At 42.3% G+C, this 23,017-nt stretch overlaps 1 protein-coding gene across 1 annotated transcript in view; it reads left to right on the top strand.

The window, feature by feature from the left end:
- The window catches only part of MCF2L2 (MCF.2 cell line derived transforming sequence-like 2), a 246,979-nt gene that overhangs the window by 32,185 nt on the left and 191,777 nt on the right, over nucleotides 1-23,017 (top strand). Inside the window, exons 2-3 of the mRNA XM_003256530.4 lie at nucleotides 8,002-8,085; nucleotides 18,359-18,473. Of these exons, the coding sequence (XP_003256578.3) occupies nucleotides 8,002-8,085; nucleotides 18,359-18,473 (199 nt within the window). The remainder of the gene's footprint in view (nucleotides 1-8,001; nucleotides 8,086-18,358; nucleotides 18,474-23,017) is intronic.

Below are 23,017 nucleotides of genomic sequence, written 5' to 3'. Positions count from 1 at the left end.
GAACCCATTTATTTTGTACTTGTGTTAATATTACCTTAGAAATCCCTAGACGTGGAATTTCTTGGCTAAAATGCTGCATATTTAATATTTTGACAGATATTTTCAAATTAATTAATGGAAAGATTGTACCTATTTATACTTTTACTCATAGATAATCTGCCTACACTCTTACCAACCCAATCTTATTCATTGTTAAGATAATCACTAATCCATCAGGCAGAAAAGATCTCATTTTGTTTTAATTTAGATTTCTTTATCCATGGTTTGAATGTATGTGTCCCTCCAAAATTCATACATTGAAACCTAACCCCCGAGGTGATGGTATTAGAAAGTGGGGCCTCTGGGAGGTGGACAGGTCATGAGGAATCCACCTTTGTGAATGGAATTAGTGCCCTTATAAAAGAAGCTTCAGACAGCTGCCTCCCTCTTCCATCTCTCCTGCCATGTGAGGACTCAGCGTACACCCCTTCCGCCCTTCCACCATGTGAGGATGCGGCAGGAATGCACTATCCTGGAAGCAGAGAGGAAGTCCTTGCCAGACGCTGAACCTGCTGGTGCCTTGGCCTTAGACTTCCCAGTCTCCAGAACTGTGAGAAATAAATTTCTACATTTGTAAATTACCCAGTCCAAAGTATTTAGTTACAGCAGCAAGAACAGACTAAGACATGTGGTTAAACATGTTTCGATATAAATTTATTGGCTATATTTCTTCTATGAATTGTCTGTTTTCAGTCTATGACTATTATGTTAGTTTCCTGTGTCTGCTGTAACAAATGACCACAAAACTTGATGGCTTACAATAATAGATATTATTTTTTCTCACAGTCCTAGAAGCCACAAGTCCACCATCAAGGTGCTGGTAGGGCCACTCTCTGGAGGCTCTGGGGGTGATTCAGTTTCTTGTCTCTTCTGGCTTCTGGGGGCGCTAGCTATTTCTTGGCTTGTGGTTGCATCATTCTGATACCTGCCTCCATCTTCACATGGTTTTCTCCGTGTTTCTGTCTTCCTCTGTTTCTCTGTCTAACCTCCTTTCTCATGTCATCATACTATACCATATTATTGCATGTATACTGAATATACAATAATAATAATTATTATTATTGTTTTGTCCACACATCATTTCCAGCCAATAGGCTTCATTGTTTATGGGCCAGTGATATGTGAATTAATAATAAATAGATACAGAATCCATAAGTCATTACTTACTCCATAAAATATATTTTTTCTTGCCTTCATGTCAGCAAAATCAGTGTTGGTATAGTTGAGATTTTCACTTTGAACTGTTGAGAACAGTGATCTAAAGTCAATGTGATCTAAGTAAAATGTAATTGTGTTTAACAAGTTCAAACTCTGAGTATATTTGCATGATGAATTACAAAAAGTAAGAGCATTGATGCTTGGTTCTATTGGACTGGCTATGTCATTACCAAAGAATCTACAGCATCATGCTATGTGAGAGGAAGGATTTCTCAAGTTAATTCATTGTTTTTTCTCTTATCTAAGCACTTCCGCAGTTCAAATCCTCCCTGCACTCTGAAGCAGTGTGTGTGCCTGACGTCAGCAGTGGCGCAACCCACAAACCACCCTAGCATTTGGATGCGGTCGCATTTTCTTTTGAGGACGTGGACCAAGAGCTGTGGAGTATTTCCCTGGGTCTGAGCAGCATTAAAAGAGTAGATTTCCAGGGCTATGTGCACCTGCCAGCATTGAGCACTGGACCATGAGTGCCCAGGGCAGCCGAGTGTTCTTTAATACATATGTTCGTGGGGGCAGGGTGTGAGATACTGAGCCCTCCAAAGTGAGGGTCTGGGCAGGGGGTGCCACAAGGAACTCTCTGGAGGTGGTGAGAGGGAAATATTCCATTTCTTTTTTTTTTTTTTTTGAGATGACATCTTGCTCTGTTGCCCAGGCTGGAGTGCAGTGGCATGATCACAGCTCACTGCAACCTCCGCCTCCCAGGTTCAAGCGATTCTCCTGCCTCAGCCTCCCGAGTAGCTGGGATTACACGCATGTGCCACGAAACTGGCTAATTTTTGTATTTTTATTGGAGACGGGGTTCTACCATGTTGGCCAGGCTGGTCTCAAACTCCTGACCTCAGGTGATCCTCCCACCTCGGCCTCCCAAAGTGTTGGGATTACAGGCATGAGCCACTGCACCCCGCCGAATATTCCATTTCTTGATCTGTTTCATGGTTACATCAGTGTATATTTGTCAACATTCCTCAAACTGTGTGCTTAAGGCTTTGGGCATTGTATTGCATGTAAATTATACTTCAATAAAGTACCAATAGCATAAAAAATAAAGGCTACCAGTGCAGACTTTTCCGTATGTAAACTAAAGGGGTAACCATATATAATTCCATCACTTTAACACAGCTGTTTCATATATTCTTTTCTCATACGCCCACACATATGTGCATAAACATATCACACGCTTGGTTTTTTCTTTCTTTTTTAAAATTTGGCTATAATCTCACCACTTGTAGGATTTTTGTGTCCTTGACATTGTATCTTAAATCTTTTTTGATGAATGTGGTCTTTATACTTGTATAATGATTGGTTCCGTTTTTTCACTCTGGTAAAAATATTACAGTCTACACCGTTACATATAAAGTTTTTATTATGTTTTCATGATACATTTTTAGATATAGGATGAGTGCATAAAATATTATGGAAATTTTAATGACTGTAATGGTTAAGACGTTGGGCTTTGGAGGTCAGAATGAGCTGGCTCTGCATGATCTTGGATAAGCTACTTCAAATCTAGTTCAATATCACTCTTAGAGTGGTTTTGAGGATTAAATGAGGTCACATATATAAAGTATCTGGTATGGAATCGACCATATAAGTGCTCAATAATCACCAGGTAAAAGATTGAGAAACTACTTTCCAAGAGGATGCTACCTGCTTCACTCCCTGAGGTTATGCAGAAGTACTGATTTTCCAATATAACCTCAGTATTGTTATTAGAATCTCAATTATTTTATGGATGAAGTGAGATATTCTATTGCTGTTTAAGTTTCATTTGTTGACGACTAGGAAGTTGGACATTTTCTAGTGTTCTTGACTTTTCAAATCTTTAAATTTCCTTCTAAACAATTATTCTGTCTGCTTTCAAAAGCCTTTACTTCATTATTTGTTATGGATAAGATAAAAGTCACTGTTATGGGGCAGGTTAAGCATCGCTATAGCACAGGACCCAGTAAAAGAAGGAAATATGTTTGTGTTATTTCTGACCTGGCCAATAAAACAGTGGTGAAATGCATTATGCCCCATGGGCTGGCTTTTTGTACCAGCCCAGCAACTGGTGTCTCTGAGCCTCTGGTCCAGAGTTTCCTCAGTGGTCAAGTCTAGTCTAGTTGTGGAGGTAGGAGGGTGGGACGGGCTGGAAGAGGTTCATTTGAGTGTTAGGGCACATTCCTTTTCTGTCATTGTGCAACTGATTCAACAAGTTAATCTGTGACATGCAAAGTTAGTGTCCAGCTCACAGCTGGTGCCCTATTCATGTTATTAACAGTTAGGGTCTTGTTACACAGCGCCTGAGAGCAGAGATCCTGGTTCATGGCTTGTTACGCGTTGTTGCAAACTCAGTTGTTGAGATCTAGTTTGATCAACTGGCAGATCCTTCTGTTCCTTCTGTCCCCTTGATTCTCTGGGCAAAGCAGTAATGTCACAGGGTCTCCCAAACTTGGGGCAGCTCTTCTCTGCGCCAGACCATACTTTTTCCCCCTTAACCTAGGTATTTATTTATTTAGTTCTTTTTCTTTTTTTTCCCTCAGATCATACTTGAATCCTTTAAATCATAGTGTGACCGAAATTTCAGAAGAGCAAGAGTGGGAGGCTAAGGGTCTCACTGCCCTTTATCCCTTATCAGTTGCAGCAGTCAGACAGTGTTGAGATATCATCAGCCCTGTTTCCTGCCCTCTGTTGTAAGGCGGATGGCTCCAATCATTAGAAAACGTCCTGGCCCCAGAGCGCATGCTGCTCTCTCAGCCTGGGAAGTGGGCAACACAGGGATATTGCTTGCTGCCTGCAGTGGAATTCCTGTGGGACGTGCTGGACTATTATTTCATCACCTAAGAGTCTGGAGGCTGTGTGTGGCCTTTGATACCGTCTGTATTTCTGGAACTGTGGGCCCAGGGTAAAATAGAGTCACACTTCTGTGTACTTATCAAGGATAGAAAAGAGACAAGTTTTTCCCTAGTGTATTTGTTTGCCCAGGATAGAAATTGTGTTGAAATTGAATGATCACTTCCCTTTGCCTTATGTGGGTAACAAAGAGACAAGTTTCTGCCGGGCGCGATGGCTCACACTTGTAATCCTAGTACTTTGGGAGGCCGAGGCGGGCGGATCACCTGAGGTCGGAAGTTGGAGACCAGCCTGACCAACATGGAGAAACCCTGTCTCTACTAAAAATACAAAATTAGCCGGGCGTGGTGGCGCATGCCTGTAATCCCAGCTACTCAGGAGGCTGAGGCAGGAGAATCGCTTGAACCCAGGAGGTAGAGGTTGCGGTGAGCCAAGATCGTGCCATTGCACTCCAGCCTGGGCAACAAGAGCGAAACTCCGTCTCAAAAAAAAAAAAAAAAAAAAAAAGAGAGACAAGTTTCTCCCTAATCTATGCATGCCAAAAATGGCAAAGAACAAGCAGGAAACCTGCACAGACCTCTGTGAGGCCAGGGCAGATGTGTAACAGGTACCAGCGCCTTGGTGGGTCATGGTTCTGCTTACCTGTTCCTGGGAGAAGGAAAAACCCTTTTACTGGTGAGAACACTGAGACTCAGAGTGTACTTGCCCTGATCGCCTATCTGGAAGGTGGCAGAAAGGGCCTTTGCATGCAAGGCTGTCTGATTCTGAAGCAGGTCCTTTCCCATTGCAGTGGAGGTGTTCTATTAGAACCAAAGAGTTCTTGCACTTCCTCCCCTACCTACCTATACAGGAGTGGGAGGCAGGGCCTGCCAGCTGCAGGGCGGTCTTTGTGTCTCTTTTGGTGTAGAGCATAAGTGTACCTTACTGGGGGCAGAACAGAGCATGCCCTATTCCAACAGGCCCCCAAGTGTCAGGCAACTGAAGTCTGGGTGTATCTGCAGTCATCTCCATGCCGAGTCAGAGGATGAGTCCGAGAAAGCCTCATGATCTGTTGCAGCTGGCCAGGTTGGGTCATCTGGCTCCTTTGCTAGGAAGACTTCAAGGATAACCATATCACTTCCTGGCTGGAGACCAAGCACTCTCAGCAAAACCTGCACTAAAAGCAAGGCAGCTCATTGCTAGTCTTAGAAAAACAAATTATGAATTTTAGTCTTGTTCATTTGATAGCCACAGGAGGCTGGTGAGGAAGGTCTTTTGTCAGGGGGGTGGGGGGGATGGGCAAACCTCAGATTCCCATGACACTAGTCAGCCTTTCAAGGTTGCAGGAGCCTTTGTAACTCAAGGCCAAGGGTCTGGGAACTCTATCACGCGTGGCTGAGGTTTGCCCTCTTAGAGTCAGGTGATCCGGGCTCTACAGTTATTTGTTGTGTAACCACAGGCAAGTTCAGGATCTCTCTGGGTCTCCATGTTGTCATTTGAAAAATGAGATGGCGTGGGGATGGTTGACTTCGCTAATGTCTGTTCCCCTTTCAGATCTTACATCTTTAAAATGTTTAATTTAAAGCACACCTCAAATATTGACATAAAAGAATAATAAATTACACCTTATGATTTTTGTTTTTCTCTGGGTTCATCCTCTCTTAAATATGCTTGCTTGGCCAGGCGTGGTGGTTTGTGCCTCTAATTCTAGCACTTTGGGAGCCCAAGGGAGGAGGACTGCTTGAGTACAGGAGTTCAAGGCTGCAGTGAGCTATGATTATGCCACTGCACTCTAGTCTGGGTGACAGAGCAAGATCCTATATCTTAAAAAAAAAAAATTAAAAAGCTCAGGTATGAACAAATAATGAAGCTCTATTTCTGGATATGCCACTTTCCTAGACTGCTGGGAGACTGTCCTCTGAAAAACTCTTTAATTACATAACTTCTGTTTCTGCTGAAATTCTCTATGTTGTTGTCTACTTGTGTTTTACATTTTATTACAGAAAATTTGAAACATAGCAAGAGAATTATGTAACAAACCCCTGTGGACCCATCAACCAGCTTCAACAATTATCTACATTTTGTCAGTCATGTTTCCTCTACCCCCCACTTCCACCCCATGCATAGTTTTAGCGAAGGGGAGTGCTGGAGTATTTGTCAGCAAATCTCAGACTTCATGTCATTTCACTGTTAAATGCTTCAATTTGTGTTTCTAACAGAGAAGGCCCCCCTTTTTATAAAATATGACTACCATGCCATTATTATACCCACCAAATTAACAGTGATGAAGGAGTTCTTTGAACTTTTAGTGAATTCGGGGTGGAAGTGGTATTGAGATGAAGAAGCTCTAGTCTAGATTTATGCCCTTTACCCAAAACAATGGGGGAATTCATTAAAGGGGATCTTGGGGCTTAAGCTGGCACTTGGCCCACCCCTTACAAGACTTTCAGAAAAAAAAAAAAGACTTTCGGAAAGCAAATTTGGGAAAGGCCTGTGTGTTCAGAACAATGGATATAACTAGCATTTGCTCAGCACCCTCAGTGTACATCTCCATATGCGTTATCTCCTTTAACCTCCACACCAAAAAGCTGAGAGTAGAAACCAAGGCTCAAGGAGGACCTTCCCAAATATTGCCTTCTGATTGGTCAACACTAGAATATCATGTTACCATGACCCCATAATGAATCAATGGGAAATTCCCACCTAGCATCAGAGCACAGGTTGTTTGGTTCATGCCTTAATCTAACCAGATGTTTAACTCCTGTAGAAACAATCACCAGTTCATTCATTTTTTGTTGTTGTTTTTGTTTTGTTTTGAGACAGGGTCTCCATCTGTTGCCCAGGCTGGAGTGCAGTGGCACAATCATGCCTAACAGCAGCCTCAAACTCCTAGACTCGAGATTCTCCTGCCTCAGCCTCCCAAGTAGCTGGGACCACAGGCATACACCACCATGCTTGGCTAATTTTTAAATTTTTTGTGGAGACAAGATCTTAACTCTGTTGACCAGGCTGGTCTCAAACTTCTGGCCTCAAGTAGTCCTTCCGCCTCGGCCTCAGTACCCAGCCACCAGTTTATTCTTTAAGATTCCCTGGGAAATAGTTGAATGAAGATAATATCTTAGGCAGATATAACATGAAAATGCCTTTTTCTCTTCAGCCTAGGTTGAAGGATTCCAGTCGGTCCTCCCCTCTCTCTAATTCCCTTTCCCCTAATGGATATGAGGGCAAATCACGGGGCTTCTAAGTCACTTTCTAGGATGAGAGGACCTTTGTAGATTTGTGCTTGAAAGGATTGAATTTTTGCATTGAAAACCTATATAACTTATTATTCAGTTAGGAGAACCTTTAAATAGAAAAATGAAAAAGTGCCTTCTTATATACATTTAGCAGTAGGAAGAGGCCCCTTAAAGTATTCTGAAAGGGGGAAAAGAAGGAATGGAGATAAGGGCGGGGAGGAAGGAAGTGAGGTCAGGAGGAAAATAAAAATTAAAGAACCCTCATGAATCCCAGATTGATTTTATGACCTGTTTTGAAAGGAGCTCTAGTAACTTATGTTGTTTGTGTTTAAAATGTCCTTCTGCAGACCCAAAGGTGTAGGCAAATACCTGCCTTTGTAATGAGGTCATCCAGCAGGTTTACTGTGAAGCTACTGAAGCTTAAACTTCAGGGTTCTTTCCTTGTATTGGTCCCTCCCAAAGCCTTGGTAGGGGCTCTAGAAATGTGTTCCACGCTCAGATGCATAAGCCCCAAAGCACACAAACCCAGATATAGCTCTGGATCTCAGGAATCAAGTTCTCAAGGGAATGATGTGTCAGAACCATCTCTTGATAAGTTCCAGATTTCCCAATAGTACAACTTGCCTTTGTTTCTTTTTAATTTCTTCTTGTAATGTGCCCATGTTTAACTAACCCACTTTGTATTTCATTTGTGCAGATGAAATTATGCAGCAGGAAGTCAGGCCCTTGATGGCGGTGGAGATAATAGAACAACTTCACAGACAATTTGCCATTCTTTCAGGTAAGGGGCACATTCATTTGCATTTCCAGATTTTGATGGGGGGTCTTGATGGGAAGGCCCAGCCTCTTGAACCTTGAGGAATATTATACTCAAGTCTCACCCCTTAGGCTTCACCCAGAAATAGAACAGGCTGAGGCCTATCCTGCCAGAAGAGGGTGGGATCTCATATATATTATTCCCTTTGCTGTTCAGTGCAATCTGATCTTTCCCAAAGGAGCACATTTCTTTGTGGTTGTAAATAACAGAGCTGAAAAGATTTTGAGGAAAGAAAAAGAGACAACTACTGACATCAGCTGCCACCATGATGTTCTTCCAATGTTCCTGTTGGATGTTCTTCCAAGATTCAGCCTTACAAAGGTCTTAGTTCTAAGAGTTCCTGAGTGTTGCTGAGGTTGTTCTCTGGGAGAATTGTCTTTTATTCTTAGCTCATTTAAGGAGATTTCCATCAAGCATTTGATTGGGAATGAAGAGAGGCTGTTCTGACTAAAAGTCTAGCATTTTTTGAGCCTAGACACAACCCTGAAAGGTTGTCATGACTTGAATACTGTTCTTTCTTATTCGCTCAGCCAAGGGTGACATGACTTTGATTACTAAAACTAGAAGTACACGCCAAACCCCAAATTGTGGTTAGACTCAACTTAGGAGAATGAAGTGGTGACATTAGATGTCCTTAGTATATAACATGGAGGGATGAAGTGGCAAGTTACTCTTTTCAACTTTTACATCTGTTCTGAAAAAAACAACAAAGCCATCTTAATTACATCACAGAGAGAATATGTAGTTGGCGTGAATTTTATTCCACATCATGGGATATTAAAAAAAAAAGTCACATCTCTTTCTTTTCTCCAAGTCACATTTAATCTGCTCCAAGCTCCTCATCCCACTGATCTGAAGGAGATGCGAACTCAGTTATTATTGGGATACTTCTCCCCACCCCAGCATTGCCTCCTGGGTGGCCACATCTTACACAATCCAGGACATTCTGGGGGAATTTTCTGGTATTTCCTCCATGTCAGTCACTGCTCACATAGTCACTGAAAGCTCCATAAATACAGGGTCCTCCTTTTTCTTCTTTCTGTCTGTATTGCCAATACTTAGATCAGAGACTAGAACATAAAAAGTGCTCAGTACAAAAATATCCAAGTCCTTGTGGTCTATTCTGTGAGGCCGGTGGTCTCCCTGCTCCCCAAATGCCTAGTTAGTCACCATTGGCCCCTGTGGGAGGACCCAACCAGCCTCCTGAAGGCGCAGTCTCATAGCTTCCCACTGTGAGTCTAGGCTTGCACAAGACAAAAGGCAGAATGGGTTCTGTCCTCTGGGTTCCTGGAAACTGTTGCTGTGGCCCTACCACAGAAGGCCCCGAGACCACCATGCAGCTCAAGGTCTGGAAGGGATGACAGGGTGGGCTGGGGTCAGGTAGATTCCTAGAGCCTTAGACTAAAGCTCTAAGGCCTCAATGCATGATTGTGGCATATATAATTACACAATGGCTCATCTCAGGAATCAGTCTAGTGACAGATTAATTAATACATTTATGATCCAAATTTATCTCCTTTGAGTATTACTGAGGCATTTCTTTCTGTTCTTATGACTTAGAGGCAATATAGAAAAAAACATGAACTGGTATCAGACAGCTCCAGATGTGAATTTGGATTCTGTACTTACTAGCAGCATCACCTTGGGCAACTTACTTCTCTAAACCTCAGTTTCCTCATCTGTATGATGGGGTTATTGTAACTTCTTTTTTTTTTTTTTTTTTTTTTTGAGATGGAGTCTTGCTCTGTCATCCAGGCTGGAGTGCAATAGCACGCTCTCAACTCACTGCAACCTCCACCTCCCAGGTTCAAGTGATTATCCTGCCTCTACCTCTGAGTAGCTGGGATTATAGGCACCCGCCATCATGCCTGGCTAATTTTTGTGTTTTTGTAGAGATGGGGTTTCACCATGTTGGCCAGGCTGGTCTCGAACTCCTGACCTCAGGTGATCCACCCGCCTCAGCCTCCTAAAGTGCTGGGATTACAGGCGTGAGCCACCACACCCAGCCAGTAATTTTGAGGATTAAATGACATAATATATGAAAAAAGCTTAGTATTGCAACTGCTAAATAAGTTTCTCTTTTTTTCTGATATCTTTTTATAGTACTATAAAATGTTTATTTAGGGGTTCTATTACAAGTAAGATAATTTTTATAAGGAACCGATGTCATGCTCACAATAAATATGGTATACAATGCCACCATTGAGTCAGGAATAGAGATAATTGTCACTCCTTAATGTAGAACAGAGAACTGTGGAGACACACACTGGGTGCAGAAGACACTTCTCCTTTAGGAAGGTATTTTGACCATAATAAAGATAACCCTTCATTTCTGAGTTCCTTTTGTCATTTAAGTTTGTCTTCTTTTTTTCTTTTCCTTTCTTTCTTTCTTTTTTTTTTTTGAGACACTGTCTTGCTTTGTTGCCCAGGCTGGGGTGCAGTGGCACAGTCTTGGCTCACTGCAGCCTTGACCTCCCAGGCTCAAGTGATCCTCCTACCTCAGCCTCCCAAGTTAACTGAGACTACAGGCAGGCGTTAGCGCACACCATCGTGCCCAGCTAATTTTTAAATTTTTTGTAGAGATGGGGTTTTGCCATGTTGCCCAGGCTGGTCTGGAACTCCTGGGCTCAAACAATCTTTCCATCTCAGTCTTTCAAAGTGCTGAGATTACAGGTGTGAGCCAGCGTGTCTGGCCCAAATTTGCCTTTCTTATGAAGGAGAAGCATGGATTCGCTGCGATAGTAATTACAACCTTGCAAGTCTGCAAGAATAGCGGCAGCCGTGGGTCTCTCTGAGTCAGCACTTTGTTTGGAATCAGAGGCCTGCTTGTCATCTTTAACCATCTCTCTTTTTCTGGCAGAAACAGCAAGTGTCAGCAAGGAGGCTGTTGTGGGGGCCTGTATAGTTGTTGTTGTAAAACAGAAGTCTCTCTAATTAGGTCTTTTCCCATGGCTGTGGTAGCCTAAGAGCTGCAGCCTCAGCCCCAACTCACAGCAGTTTCCTTTTCCTGATTCAGGCAAGTAAGGTAAAGATTTTCCCTGCAAAATTTTCTACCAGTTTCACTGATCTCTGGAAGGAGCCAGAGACCCTGTCAACCAGGAAGGCTGTGAAGGAGAGGATAGAGCCTTTTCCTCAATGCAGCCCTAGCTGCCTAGTCTGCTGAACTGTGCAAGTGTTCCCATGGCTGGTAGAAGAGCAGAGGCTCATTACATGAAGCCTGACCCAGATTTGTGGCCCGATGGTTTGTGGCCTCTGGATGCAAAGCCTGTGAGCAGGGCCACCAGTGGGAATTGGATATTGACCAGGGCTGGGTCCTCTGGTAGCTCTGACGTTGGAAGACACCTGCATGTTCACAGTGAACTTGGGATATTTCTAAATTCAGGGCTTAGCTAGGAAACAAGAGAGTATAAGCAGGTTAGGTGGTGGAAACACTCTGGGCTTTGGACTCAGACAATTCTGGCTTCACATTCCAACACAACCAGTAGGTGGCTCCAAACCCCAGTTTTTCATCTATAAGAAGAAAAGTTGCGCTCAGCATGGTATCTGACTACAGGGGAACTTAGCCTCTGAGACTTGTTTGTTTGTTTTTTAAATTGCATAACGAGGTCTGACGATAGAAACTCTTGGTATTGGATCAGTGGCTTGATGACATTAAGGCTGACATCTTTATGATTCTCTTGATGTTTTCTTCTTATTTGTCAACTGTTGATTCAAGGTGGCTGCTGCAATTCCAGACATCAGGTCAGTGTCCAGAGCAGGAAGAAGGAGAAGGAAAATGCTGGCTTCTTTGGTTCCATTTGTAGAAACTCTTGGCTGCCTTCTGCTTATGTCTCATTCCAGAATTCTGTCACACAGCCATTCCCTGGCAGCAAGAGAATCTCAGAAGGCAAGCATTTAGCTTTCTAACTGTCACAGGAGATGGTGGTCAGCGAAAAGGGGATTGGGAGTGAATTAGCCATTAATCAACGTTTGCCACAGCTCCTTTCCTTTAATTATAAGGAATTGTCCTTTTATATTTATCTTGATGGTTGTTTCCCACTTGGAATTATTGTGAACTGAATCTCTCTCTTTCACTTTCTCTCCCTCTTTGCTCCCTTTCTCTGCCTGTCTCTTGTGGCAGCTTGAATCCTTTTGAAAGTAATTGATGAAGAAATCAACTGCTCAATACTCTTAGGCTTGTAGAGTCCCCCGTTTCCCCTCATACACACCAGTGAAGCCCAGGTTTGGTGGAGGGTAGGGCTCCCAGGGGTGAGTGGGAGGCTTCTAACTGAAACAATGGAGAATGTCAAACCAAGGAAGAGGTCGGAGCCCCAACTCCTAGCTTACATGTGGAGCTAGTGACCTGAAACCTGGGAGGTGAGAACCAAGGGGCAATATCTAGAGCAGGACTGTTTAATAGAAATACAGTGTGGCCCACGCATGTACTTTACAATTTTATGGTAACCATATTAAACAGGTTAAAATAAACAGATACAATGAATTTTAATTATGTTTTAAATTTACCCATATCTAAAATAATATTTCCACATGTACTCGATATTCAACATTATTGGGATTTTACCTTTTTTATTCTAAGTCTTTGAAATCTAGTTTGTATTTTATACTTACATCATATCTCAATTTGGACTGGTTACATTTCAAGTGCTTAATAGTCACATGTGTCTAGTGGCTGTTGGATTCGGTAGTGCAGGTGAGAGGGAAGGTTCTCAGGCATGTTTGACTGAATATCTCTTTTTTATAACAAATGATTTGTATTGCCCTCTGCCATCCTAACATGAAATTTATAGGTACTATAACTTACATCTGCAAAGGTGGGCTCAACAACTACAACAAGTAGACTCCAAAGAGTATAGGGCTCCAACTGTAACCACCCAAGGGGTTCACCTTGCCTGCTGCCCAGACAGAACCAGGGGAATTACAATACAGAAAGAGTAATTAATGCAGAGCGGTTGTGTGGGAGACTGGAGGTTTGTTATTACTCAAATCAGTCTCCCCGAGCATTCAGGGAACAGAGTTTTTAAGGATAACTTGGTGGGTGGGGGGAAGCCAGTGAGCCAGGAGTGCTGATTGGCCAGAGATGACATCACAGGGAGGCGGACCTGTCTTCTTGTGCTTAGTCAGTTCCTGGGTGGGGGCCACAGATCAGATAAACCCATTTATTGATCTGGATGGTGCCAGCTGATCCATCAAGTGCAGGGTCTGCAAAATATCTCAAGCACTGGTCTTAGGAGCAGTTTAGGGAGGGTCAGAACCTTGTAGCCTCCAGCTGCATGACTCCTAAACCATAATTTCTAATCTTGTGGCTAATGTTAGTCCTACAAAGGCAATCTAATCCCCAGGCAAGAAGGAGGTCTGCTTTAGGAAAGGGCTGTTACCATGTTTGTTTAAACTGTAAACTAAATGTCTCCCAAAGTTAGGTCAGCCTATGCCCAGGAATGAACAAGGACAGTTTGGATGTTAGAAGCAAGATGGAGTGGGTTAAGTTAGATCTCTTTCACTGTCTCAGTCATGATTTTGAAAAGGCGGTTTCAAAACACACATAACAGAAATTAAGTTCTTACTCTTTTACCAGTTCTGCATGTACGTTCCTGGTCAGCAGACAACTTTTCTCCATGTGGAGGTTCAGGGATGAAGGCTCCTTTGAGTTTCTGGTTCTTATTGTTGTTATGCATATTGCAGCCTTCTTCTTATGTGTGTTTGGGGAGCAGACAGGCTAAGAGAATATGGAAGGAGCATAGTGCTTCTTAAAATTCTTAGCTCAGAGATAGCATACAACACATTCCATTGACTTGAACTTGTGACAGTCATTTGAACAAACTTAACAGCAAGGGAAGCTGGGAGATGTAGTGTAGCTATGTGCCCAGGAAGGGAAAACTTAGGTGAACAGCCACACCTACCTATGCACATATTTTTAAAAATTAAAAAATAAAATATAAGGGACTGTAAAGGAGAAGTCAAAGGAAACTAATTATAGTAAAGTAACATATCTTTCAATAGTATGTATTTCCACATGCATGTCCAGCTACGTGAGAATAGCGAGAGGTGCTTGCCCCTCAATTTGGAGTCAACAAAAATGTGGTGGGTGCAAATGCTGGGATGTGGTGGGGTGATCAGATACCTGGAGTGACTTTATTAAGATTAAAAAAAAAAATTCTTGGCTGGGCGCGGTGGCTTATGCCTGTAATCAATCCCAGCACTTTGGGAGGCCGAGGTGGGCAGATCACCTGAGGTCGGGAGTTAAGAGACCAGCCTGACCAACACGGAGAAACCCCATCTCTACTAAAAATACAAAATTAGCCGGGTGTGGTGGTGCATGCCTGTGATCCCAGCTATTTGGGAGGCTGAGGCAGGAGAATTGCTTGAACCTGAGAGGCGGAGGTTGTGGTGAGCCGAGATTGTGCCATTGCACTCCAGCCTGGGCAACAAGAGTGAAACTCCATCTCAAAATAAATAAATAAATAAAATAAAAAATAAAAATAAATAAATATAAAAATTCTTTATGATTATTTATAAAAACAGAGTCTAGGTTCAGAGCATTTTAAATGGATTTTTCACTTAAATTAAACCTCTGGTAAGACATTTGGAAGTCACGTAGCATGTGCGGCAATTCTTTGTTTTATTACGGAGAATGAGTCATTTAGTATCCCAGGCCCTGAGATTTCCAAAGTGCCTCCCAGGGAATGGTTCTGCCATTTCCCCAGTTAAAACCTTGTGTGGAGGAGAAAGGGAAAGTAGATACTGGAAGGCAAAGAGCAGTAGGAAGATGCTTTGCACCCTTTCCCATCACTGGTCTTTGCCATCTTCCTGTAGGATTTCCCGTATTCTCAATTCACCTCTGTATGAAGCCTTCATGCCAACTATCACCAGGGCTCTTTCAGCAATCACCTTACGTACCCCAAGCACTTAATGTTTTCTGCACTAAAACTAGTTGTTTTTCACTTAATGAAAAGGTACAAAATCATAGTAGGAGGAGTAAAGTTTATTTTAAGTTATCATTTTACTTATTACCAAATAATTTGGGGTTTTTTGTATTCCTTGCATTCAAGGAATGCATTGGACTTTGGAATAATCATTCTTTCTTCCTATTGCATTACCGCGTTTCCTCAGAAGGTGGCACTAGATGCCATGTTGTGGGTTGCCCCACAGTTGTTAAGTCCAGCTCTGTTTCCTTGATGCTTCTGCCTCTTAAGACTAATATTCAACAGTAGGTGGGTGTCCACAGTTAACCTTAGGGCCTCTCTGCTGTTCAGTATTGGTAGTAACCAAGATAGAAGAAAACTTCACCTTTTTTCATGTAGGTGAGGATAGCTTTAATACAGTCAACTATAAAAAGGTAAAATTGGCAGGGTGTGGTGGCTCACGCCTGTAATCCCAGCACTTTGGGAGGCCGAGGCAGATGGATCACTTGAGGTCAGGAGTTCGAGACCAGCCTGGCCAACATGGTGAAACCCCGTCTCTACTAAAAATACAAAAATTAGCTGGGCGTGGTGGCGGGCGCCTGTAATCCCAGCTACTCAGTAGGCTGAGGCACGAGAATCGCTTGAACCTGGGAGGCGGAGATTGCAGTGAGTGGAGATTGTGCCACTGCAGTCTAGCCTGGGTGACAGAGCGAGATTCCATCTAATAATAATAATAATAATAAATAAAAGGTAAAATTAAATGGCATAATCACATTCTAGTGAATATTTTAGGGTATTTCAGTTCCTTGAAATGTTTTAGCCATTCCTTCAGCAAATGTTGATTACACAATTATTACAGTGTTATAATGCATCTAAATTTAGCTTTTTAAAGACACAAATTCTCTGAATGCACATTTCTCTGAAACTTCCCATAGTTGTGAAACTGCAAAGAGGAAGAATATTATTAGATGAAAGCTGTTAATATCCTCATCAGTCACTGTAATGAGGTAGTTCAATATACTTGTCTTGATAAACATCTAATCTGTAGATTTCATTTTTAGAAATTTAGAGTAAACATATAGGATTAATAAAGAGGTACCTTCTGGGTAGGGATGACTGACCATCCAGACAAATCTCACATGGTTTCATTCCACAGCAATTGGTTTCTGAGCACCTAAGACCCATATTAACAACACTCACAAGAGACTCGTGCAGAAAAACCACAGCGCTAACTTATTCTTTACATAATATACTTATGTTTGCTCAATAACACATTCCTTTTCTTGAAACAAATTTACAATTTACATGGAAAATCAGATTATAAACAGAAGATTCTTATCAGGCTTAGAGTCAACACCAGAGAGTTGGCTGGATGATCTTACAGTGGTGTCATCAGATAGACTGGTCACATGGGTTGGACTCTCAGAGTGGGCTGGCCCTCTCTCCTTAGGATAGCATTGGCTGTACACCGCCCACCTTTGCTCCTTTGAGTCCTCCTCCTCTGTAGTTTCTTCTCGGACCACACATCCTCATTAATCACACAATCCCCACACTGATATGTCTGTCTCAGATATGTTGAATACATTCAGTCATTTGTAGTTGGCCTTGCCTTGAGAGCCATGATTCCTCTTCAAGTGGTTTCTCTTCAAGGACATAACTTGGTAGGTGCATGCAGCTTAAGCTCCTATACCACTGGCTAGGGAAGAGGTTCCCACACCCTCTCAATTCTCTGTGCCTTAGTATCTCAGTCTTTTTTTCATGGCACCCCTAGGCCAAAAACAATAACTAACATGTCAAACAACTTAATATGTATCTATGTCCTAACAACTTAGTAGCTGTTTGAAAAAATAATACATATAAATTAAAATATTATTTTTTCTCTCATTTTTATTCTTAAATAACTACAACTATCTTAAACCTTGCAATCAAACTAGATATCGCCACCTTTATGTCTTGTTCCACATTGGTTTTCATACTGTTTTTGCTTTTTATTCCAGCAAGTACCAAACCCCCAGCTTTATAAAGATGCAACACCATCTACAAGAAATATAATGCAATTTGATGTTGAAATTGGGAACTACTGGGGCCGGGCGTGGTGGCTCATGCCTGTAATCCCAGCACTTTGGGAGGCCGAGGTGGGTGGATCACCTAAAGTCGGGAGTTCGAGACCAGCCTGGCCAACATGGTGAAACCACGTCTCTACTAAAAATACAAAAATTAGCTGGGTGTGGTGGTGCATACCTGTAATCTCAGCTACTCAGGAGGCTGAGGCAGGAGAATCGCTTGAACCTGTGAGTCAGAGGTTGCAGTGAGCCGATATTGCACCATTGCACTCTAGCCTGGGCGACAGTGTGAGACTGTCTCAAAAAAAGGAAAAAGAAATAGGGAACTACCTCAAGCCAGTAGTAGTGCATATGGTGTCTGACAGATGTCAACTGTTACTGTGTTTCCCTCAAAAATTTAAAATAGTCACAGTGCTCCCATGAGTTTACTGTGGTTCCCTGGGTACCTGCGACACAGTTTGGGGACTGTGGGGCTAGAACTTAGTCAAATGGCTCCATGTAGCTGCAAGGGGACTGGGAAATAGAATCTATTGAATTTGGTGGTCTCTGCTCTGAATTATATGTTAATTTTCATATTTTTACTTTCACAGGGATATCTTAAATTACTATTTATAAATTCTTGAAGGGAAGCTGATTATTGCTTCCTTGTAATAATAATAATTATAATCATGGTCACCATTTTTTGAGCAGTTTTATATAATAAGCACCTTCCTAAGGTGCTTCTCATTTGTGCTGTCACTTAATCCTCACAATACCTTACCACGTAGGTACAAGCATTATTCTTAAATAATAAAATGGTAGGCCATCTCTATCTATATATAAATATGAAAGAAGCACATTGTCTTGCCAAAAATCATATAGCAACAATGTGGCAAAGTAGATTTGAACCAGGCTGTCTGATTTTAGCGTTAACTCTCTTAACCACCATGCAATATTACTTTCGACACTTACTGACTACAAAAATGAAGAGCAATATTACATATTTGTGTTGGCATGATTTACTATTCTGCCTATGCTGAATAATTAAATCAGTATTACCTTTTACACAGTAACTCTCTTCAAAGGATTCAAAAATTGAATTCTTACAATGCCATGGAGCCAGCATGAATGAGAAGAGAGACTTGTTCAAAATACCTGTGTTAACTTCTCCCAAATTCTAGTCTGAGATAATATAGGTAGGAAAAGAGGTGACCGATATTCTTTCGCCCAACTTCCCTGCAGAGGTGTGACATGGCGACATTTTGCTAACATCTTGACCACCTGTTTTTGTTGCAGGAGGCCGAGGGGAGGATGGCGCCCCCATCATCACGTTCCCAGAGTTTTCGGGGTTCAAACACATCCCAGATGAAGACTTCCTGAATGTCATGACCTACCTGACTAGCATCCCCAGGTGAGCCGAGCACAGTGTTCTGCCGCCTTAGGCACTGGCTTTATTCCACACTTCCCATGGGGCAGGGCTGGGTTGAGACATATAGTTCCATGAGTACGGTTTACCCTGCTATGCATAATAACCCAGCTGGCTTCTGTCATCCATCAGTCACGAACAAGGAATGTGGAAAGGGACTGGAAAACAATGACAAACAAGTCTCAGTTTTGACTCTCTTGTGCACACAGGAGGGACAGAATAAACATGGTTGGGTGGATGGAAAACTGATTGAGCAGCTGTGTTGCCTTTGTTCCTTAGGCTATTGCTTTATTTTTATTTTTTATTTTTGAGATGGAGTCTTGCTCTGTTGCCCAGGCTGGAGTGCGGTGGCACGATTTTGGCTCACTGCAACCTCCGCCTCCTGGGTTCAAGCAATTTCCAGCTAATTTTTGTATTTTTTTTTTTTTTCAGCAGAGAGGGGTTTCACTATGTTGGCCAGGCTGATCTCGAACTCCTAACCTCAAGTGATCCGCCTGCCTTGGCCTCCCAAAGTGCTAGGATTACAGGCTTGAGCCACCGTGCCCAGCCTAGGCTGTTGTTTTAGCTAAAGGTTATTCTGGCTTCCTGGGTCACGTTGTCTAGGACACATGACCCTTGTTTAAGGAACTCCAACTGTGTCAGGAGTTATTTGTCTCTCCTAAATAAGAAAATTAGGGGCAGATTGTTGTCTTTGTCATTGTCAGATGGAGAAACTAAGGCACAGAGCAAGGAAACTACAAGGCCAGGGAAAAAAACTGCTTGTAGCTGAGCCCATGATAGAAATGCTTTCTGGCATCTTCTCCTCCCACCCTCTCCAGCCTGGGCCTCAACTCTTTATGCCGCTTAAATCAGTACACGCCCAGGTCTTCGAGGGGATGGAGTGTGGGCAGAGTCCACATTGGTCACCACCATTTCACAGACAGGGGCAGAGCGGGGTCCAAACCCCCTCCTTAGGCAGTGCTGTGTCCACCTTTAGCAGAGAAGACTTGGTTGGGAAAGCCCTTCCCTCCATGGTTTGCATTGCTTATGAGCCCCCACCCCTCCCTTGACTATGGTGTGGTTTAGAATGTACACAGTGGCCAGATGTGTGGTATTTTGCCTGCTTTCCATCTGCCTTCTATGATTTAGAGGTAGACAGCAGCTTTGTGACTGAGAGGCCGCCTGGAGTCTGATACCACTTGTGGAGATTAGGAAGTTGATTGCTTTAACCAAACCCACTTGAAAAATATGTTTTTTCTTTTACACCTTTTTCTTTAGTTTTTTCTTTTGCCCATCTTATTTCTTCAGGGAAGGTTATGGATTTATTTTGAATGCATTTCTTCAAAGTTAGTACTTAAATATATTTCATCAATTTCCTCCTTTCCTCCTCCCTGCCACTGCCATATGCCATGCATTAATGCAGATAGAAGGTTGTGGGGAATCGTTTGTTGCTGTGAGGGAAAGACACCACATCTGTCTCACAGCTTTGCTCAGGTGTTTCTCTGCAGGACACCTCTGCCCCTCTTCTAGGCCTGACTCATACACATTCATCAACCCTCAACTCTGACCTCATCTCTTCGATGAAATCTTCCCTCACCCCAGTTCTGCTTTCACAGAATCTTTTTTTAAATTTCCACAGAACACAAAAGTTTACCTTTGTCTATGGAAATTATTTGTCTATGGAAATTATTTCTGCCTCTCCCAGTAGACTGTGAACTTTTTAAGAGTAGGGGCCAATGCTTTGCTTTTCTTCTCTTTCTTTTTTAAAATCTCCAGCCCTAGCACAGTGCCCAACACATGGTTGGTTCTCAAAAGCAATGTTGGTAGAGTTTTCAGTTTTGATAATGATTCATTGCAAACAAATGGTATTTGTTGTAGGGTGATGAAGGGGTTAAAATATGCTATTCTGTACTATTCGCCATAAAAAAGAATGAGTTCATGTCCTTTGCAGGGACATGGATGAAGCTGGAAGCCATCATCCTCAGCAAACTAACACAGGAACAGAAAACCAAACACCGCATGTACTCACTCATAAGTAGGAGTTGAACAATGAGAACACATGGACACAGGGAGGGGAACATCACACACCGGGGCCTGTGGGCGGGTCGGGGACGAGGGGAAGGAGAGCATTAGGACAAATACCTAATGCATGCAGGGCTTAAAACCTGGATGATGGGTTGATAGGTACAGCAAACCACTGTGGCACATGTATACCTATGTAACAAACCTGCACGTTCTGTACATGTATTCCAGAACTTAAAGTAAAAATTAAAAAATGCCGTTCTGGCATATTGACTATTTAAGTTAAAAGCACTTGAAAAACAGCAGGTACAAGAAGATCACTTTGACCTTTGTGCTGTTTCTTAAGAGGAGAAGATGGAATTCCTATGTGAAAGACACTCTCTAGGGACTAGAAGGAAAAGTAGCTTAGAGAATATTGCACAGACCTTGTTAGAAATTCTATTTTTTAAGCTTCCCCACATAATTTAGTCACATTTTCATAGTTTATTATTTTTTATTCAATCCAATATATAAGTAACTGACTCTAACTGATTCTTTGGGTCTTCATTTCTTTATGAGGGCTCTTGTGCCACGTAAAACATTTATGAATAAATTTTTATGCTTTTCTCATGTTAATCTATGTTTGTCGATTTAACTCTTGGATCCAGCCAGGACCCTAAGACAATAGAGGTGAAGTTTTTCCATTCCTACAGTGAGAAGGGGGACCCTGACAGAGAGAGGGGAACCCCAGCTCTTCATTCCTGCCTTTATCAACCTGGGCTTTAAGAAGTTGAACTTGAACTCTGTCTTTGGTCCAGAGGCATTTCAGCACAATATCACATCAGTTTAGCAGCTTCTTCTGCGGGAGCGGCAAGGAAGAGGGTAAACAGGGATGTAGACAATAGGAGGAGTGACCCCTGTCCCCATTCTCCTTATATTTGTTTTAAGTTCAATGTCTAGTTTTACTTAATCCCCAGGGATACAGTCAAATGCTAAGTTAAATGGAGGATTTTCCTTTTGCATTTGCAGCCTTTGCCAAATCACGCTGAAGATAGCTCAGCCCCCCGGACTGTGTGGCAAGAAGCAGGCAGGGTTATCACCTCTCTCTCACAGATGGAGATGAGGAGATCAAACAGGGGCTTCTGTTTTGGATTTCTTTGTTCTACTGTAGGCTCCTGGTACAATTTCTTGTGACCTAGGGAATATTTTCTTTTCCTAGAATGCTGTTTGTCTTTCGGGAAAGAGTGGCTGTCTGGCCAGTTCTTCCCCTCCCCTTTCTTCTTCCGCTTTTGCTCACACTACTTGTTGCCCCTCCCCTGTTCCTTTCCGCAAAAAGTGGAGACAAAGGGTGAGAAGACCTAAAAAGGGAACTTGACTTGGACCTATGTCTAATTTCCATGTCAGATTTCAAAGAATGAAACCACCCTTGTTCGTTTTATGACTCCTATTTATCACAATTTGCATCTTTTTATACGTTACGTAGTTATCCAGTACCAGAGTCCTTCCCAATTGCAAAATGTTTTAGACAGGTGGCAGAGGGCTCATGGATGGAATAAAAAAGAATTGATACACTAGAATAGGAAAATGGCAGGATAATTGGGGTTGAGAAATGTTATCTTTGTGCCTGAAATTAATTAGGATCTTACACTGTGAGTGGGTTAGGCAGGTACAGAAAGGCTTCCCACAGTAATTCATTCTTCAGCAGACCTCTGTGAGAGCCCACAGCATGTAGGGTGCAGTGTACGATGCTGTAAAGGACTGAAAAACCTCAAGACGATGTCTCGGACCGCAGGAAACTCATCACATGACTCTGTTATCAATATTTTTTGAAATATGTAAATAAAGTGCTATAGGAGCTCAGAAGACAGAAAGTCACTTCGACAGGAAAAACAGGGAAAACTTCAGGAAAAAAGAGGGTTTCAATCCAGAGCCGTAAGAGAGGGTTCTTTGATCTTATGTGGGAAAGAAGTCAAGGTGAGTCACAAAATGCAGTGAAAGAAGCAAGCTTATTAGAAACTACTCTATTACAGAGGAAGGGCGCCCTCAGAAAGCAAAAGGAGGAGTGCATCAACTTTAAGTTTTTCTTATATAGGGGTCTTGTCTATATAAAGATTAAACTAAGCTGTGCCTATGAGCGGATGAGCAGACAGTGTGACACAACTTATTATTCTATTGATTTAAAGAAAACTATCCTTGACATTTTAGTGTGTGAGAATATCAAAGCATAACTATAATTTTTTGAAAACATATATTGTTATGGTATTGGGACATCTGGACTTTCTGTTGTTGTAGTATCCTTAGGCTGTTTTCTCAACCATAAACATCTTATGACCATGGGTCCTGGTTGGCAAGGAATGTGCCTTGTTAGTCTCAAGATGGAGCTGAACTTAAAATTGTGTCACCTTCGCTCTCCTAGGCTCCTGCCTCCCTAACAAAATGTCCTTGAAGGGATGGTACAGTTTCTACAGATAGATATAGAAGGGAGCATTCCACAGAGAGAACAGAATAGTGTTGAAGAGCTTTGAACACAGCCCAAACCTGGATTAAAA

This window comes from Nomascus leucogenys, chromosome 11, assembly GCF_006542625.1.
Source record: "Nomascus leucogenys isolate Asia chromosome 11, Asia_NLE_v1, whole genome shotgun sequence".
Classification (NCBI taxonomy): Eukaryota; Metazoa; Chordata; class Mammalia; order Primates; family Hylobatidae; genus Nomascus; species Nomascus leucogenys.
The sequence above is the reverse complement of the archived record's forward strand: the minus strand, read 5'-3'. Positions and strand labels throughout refer to the sequence as shown.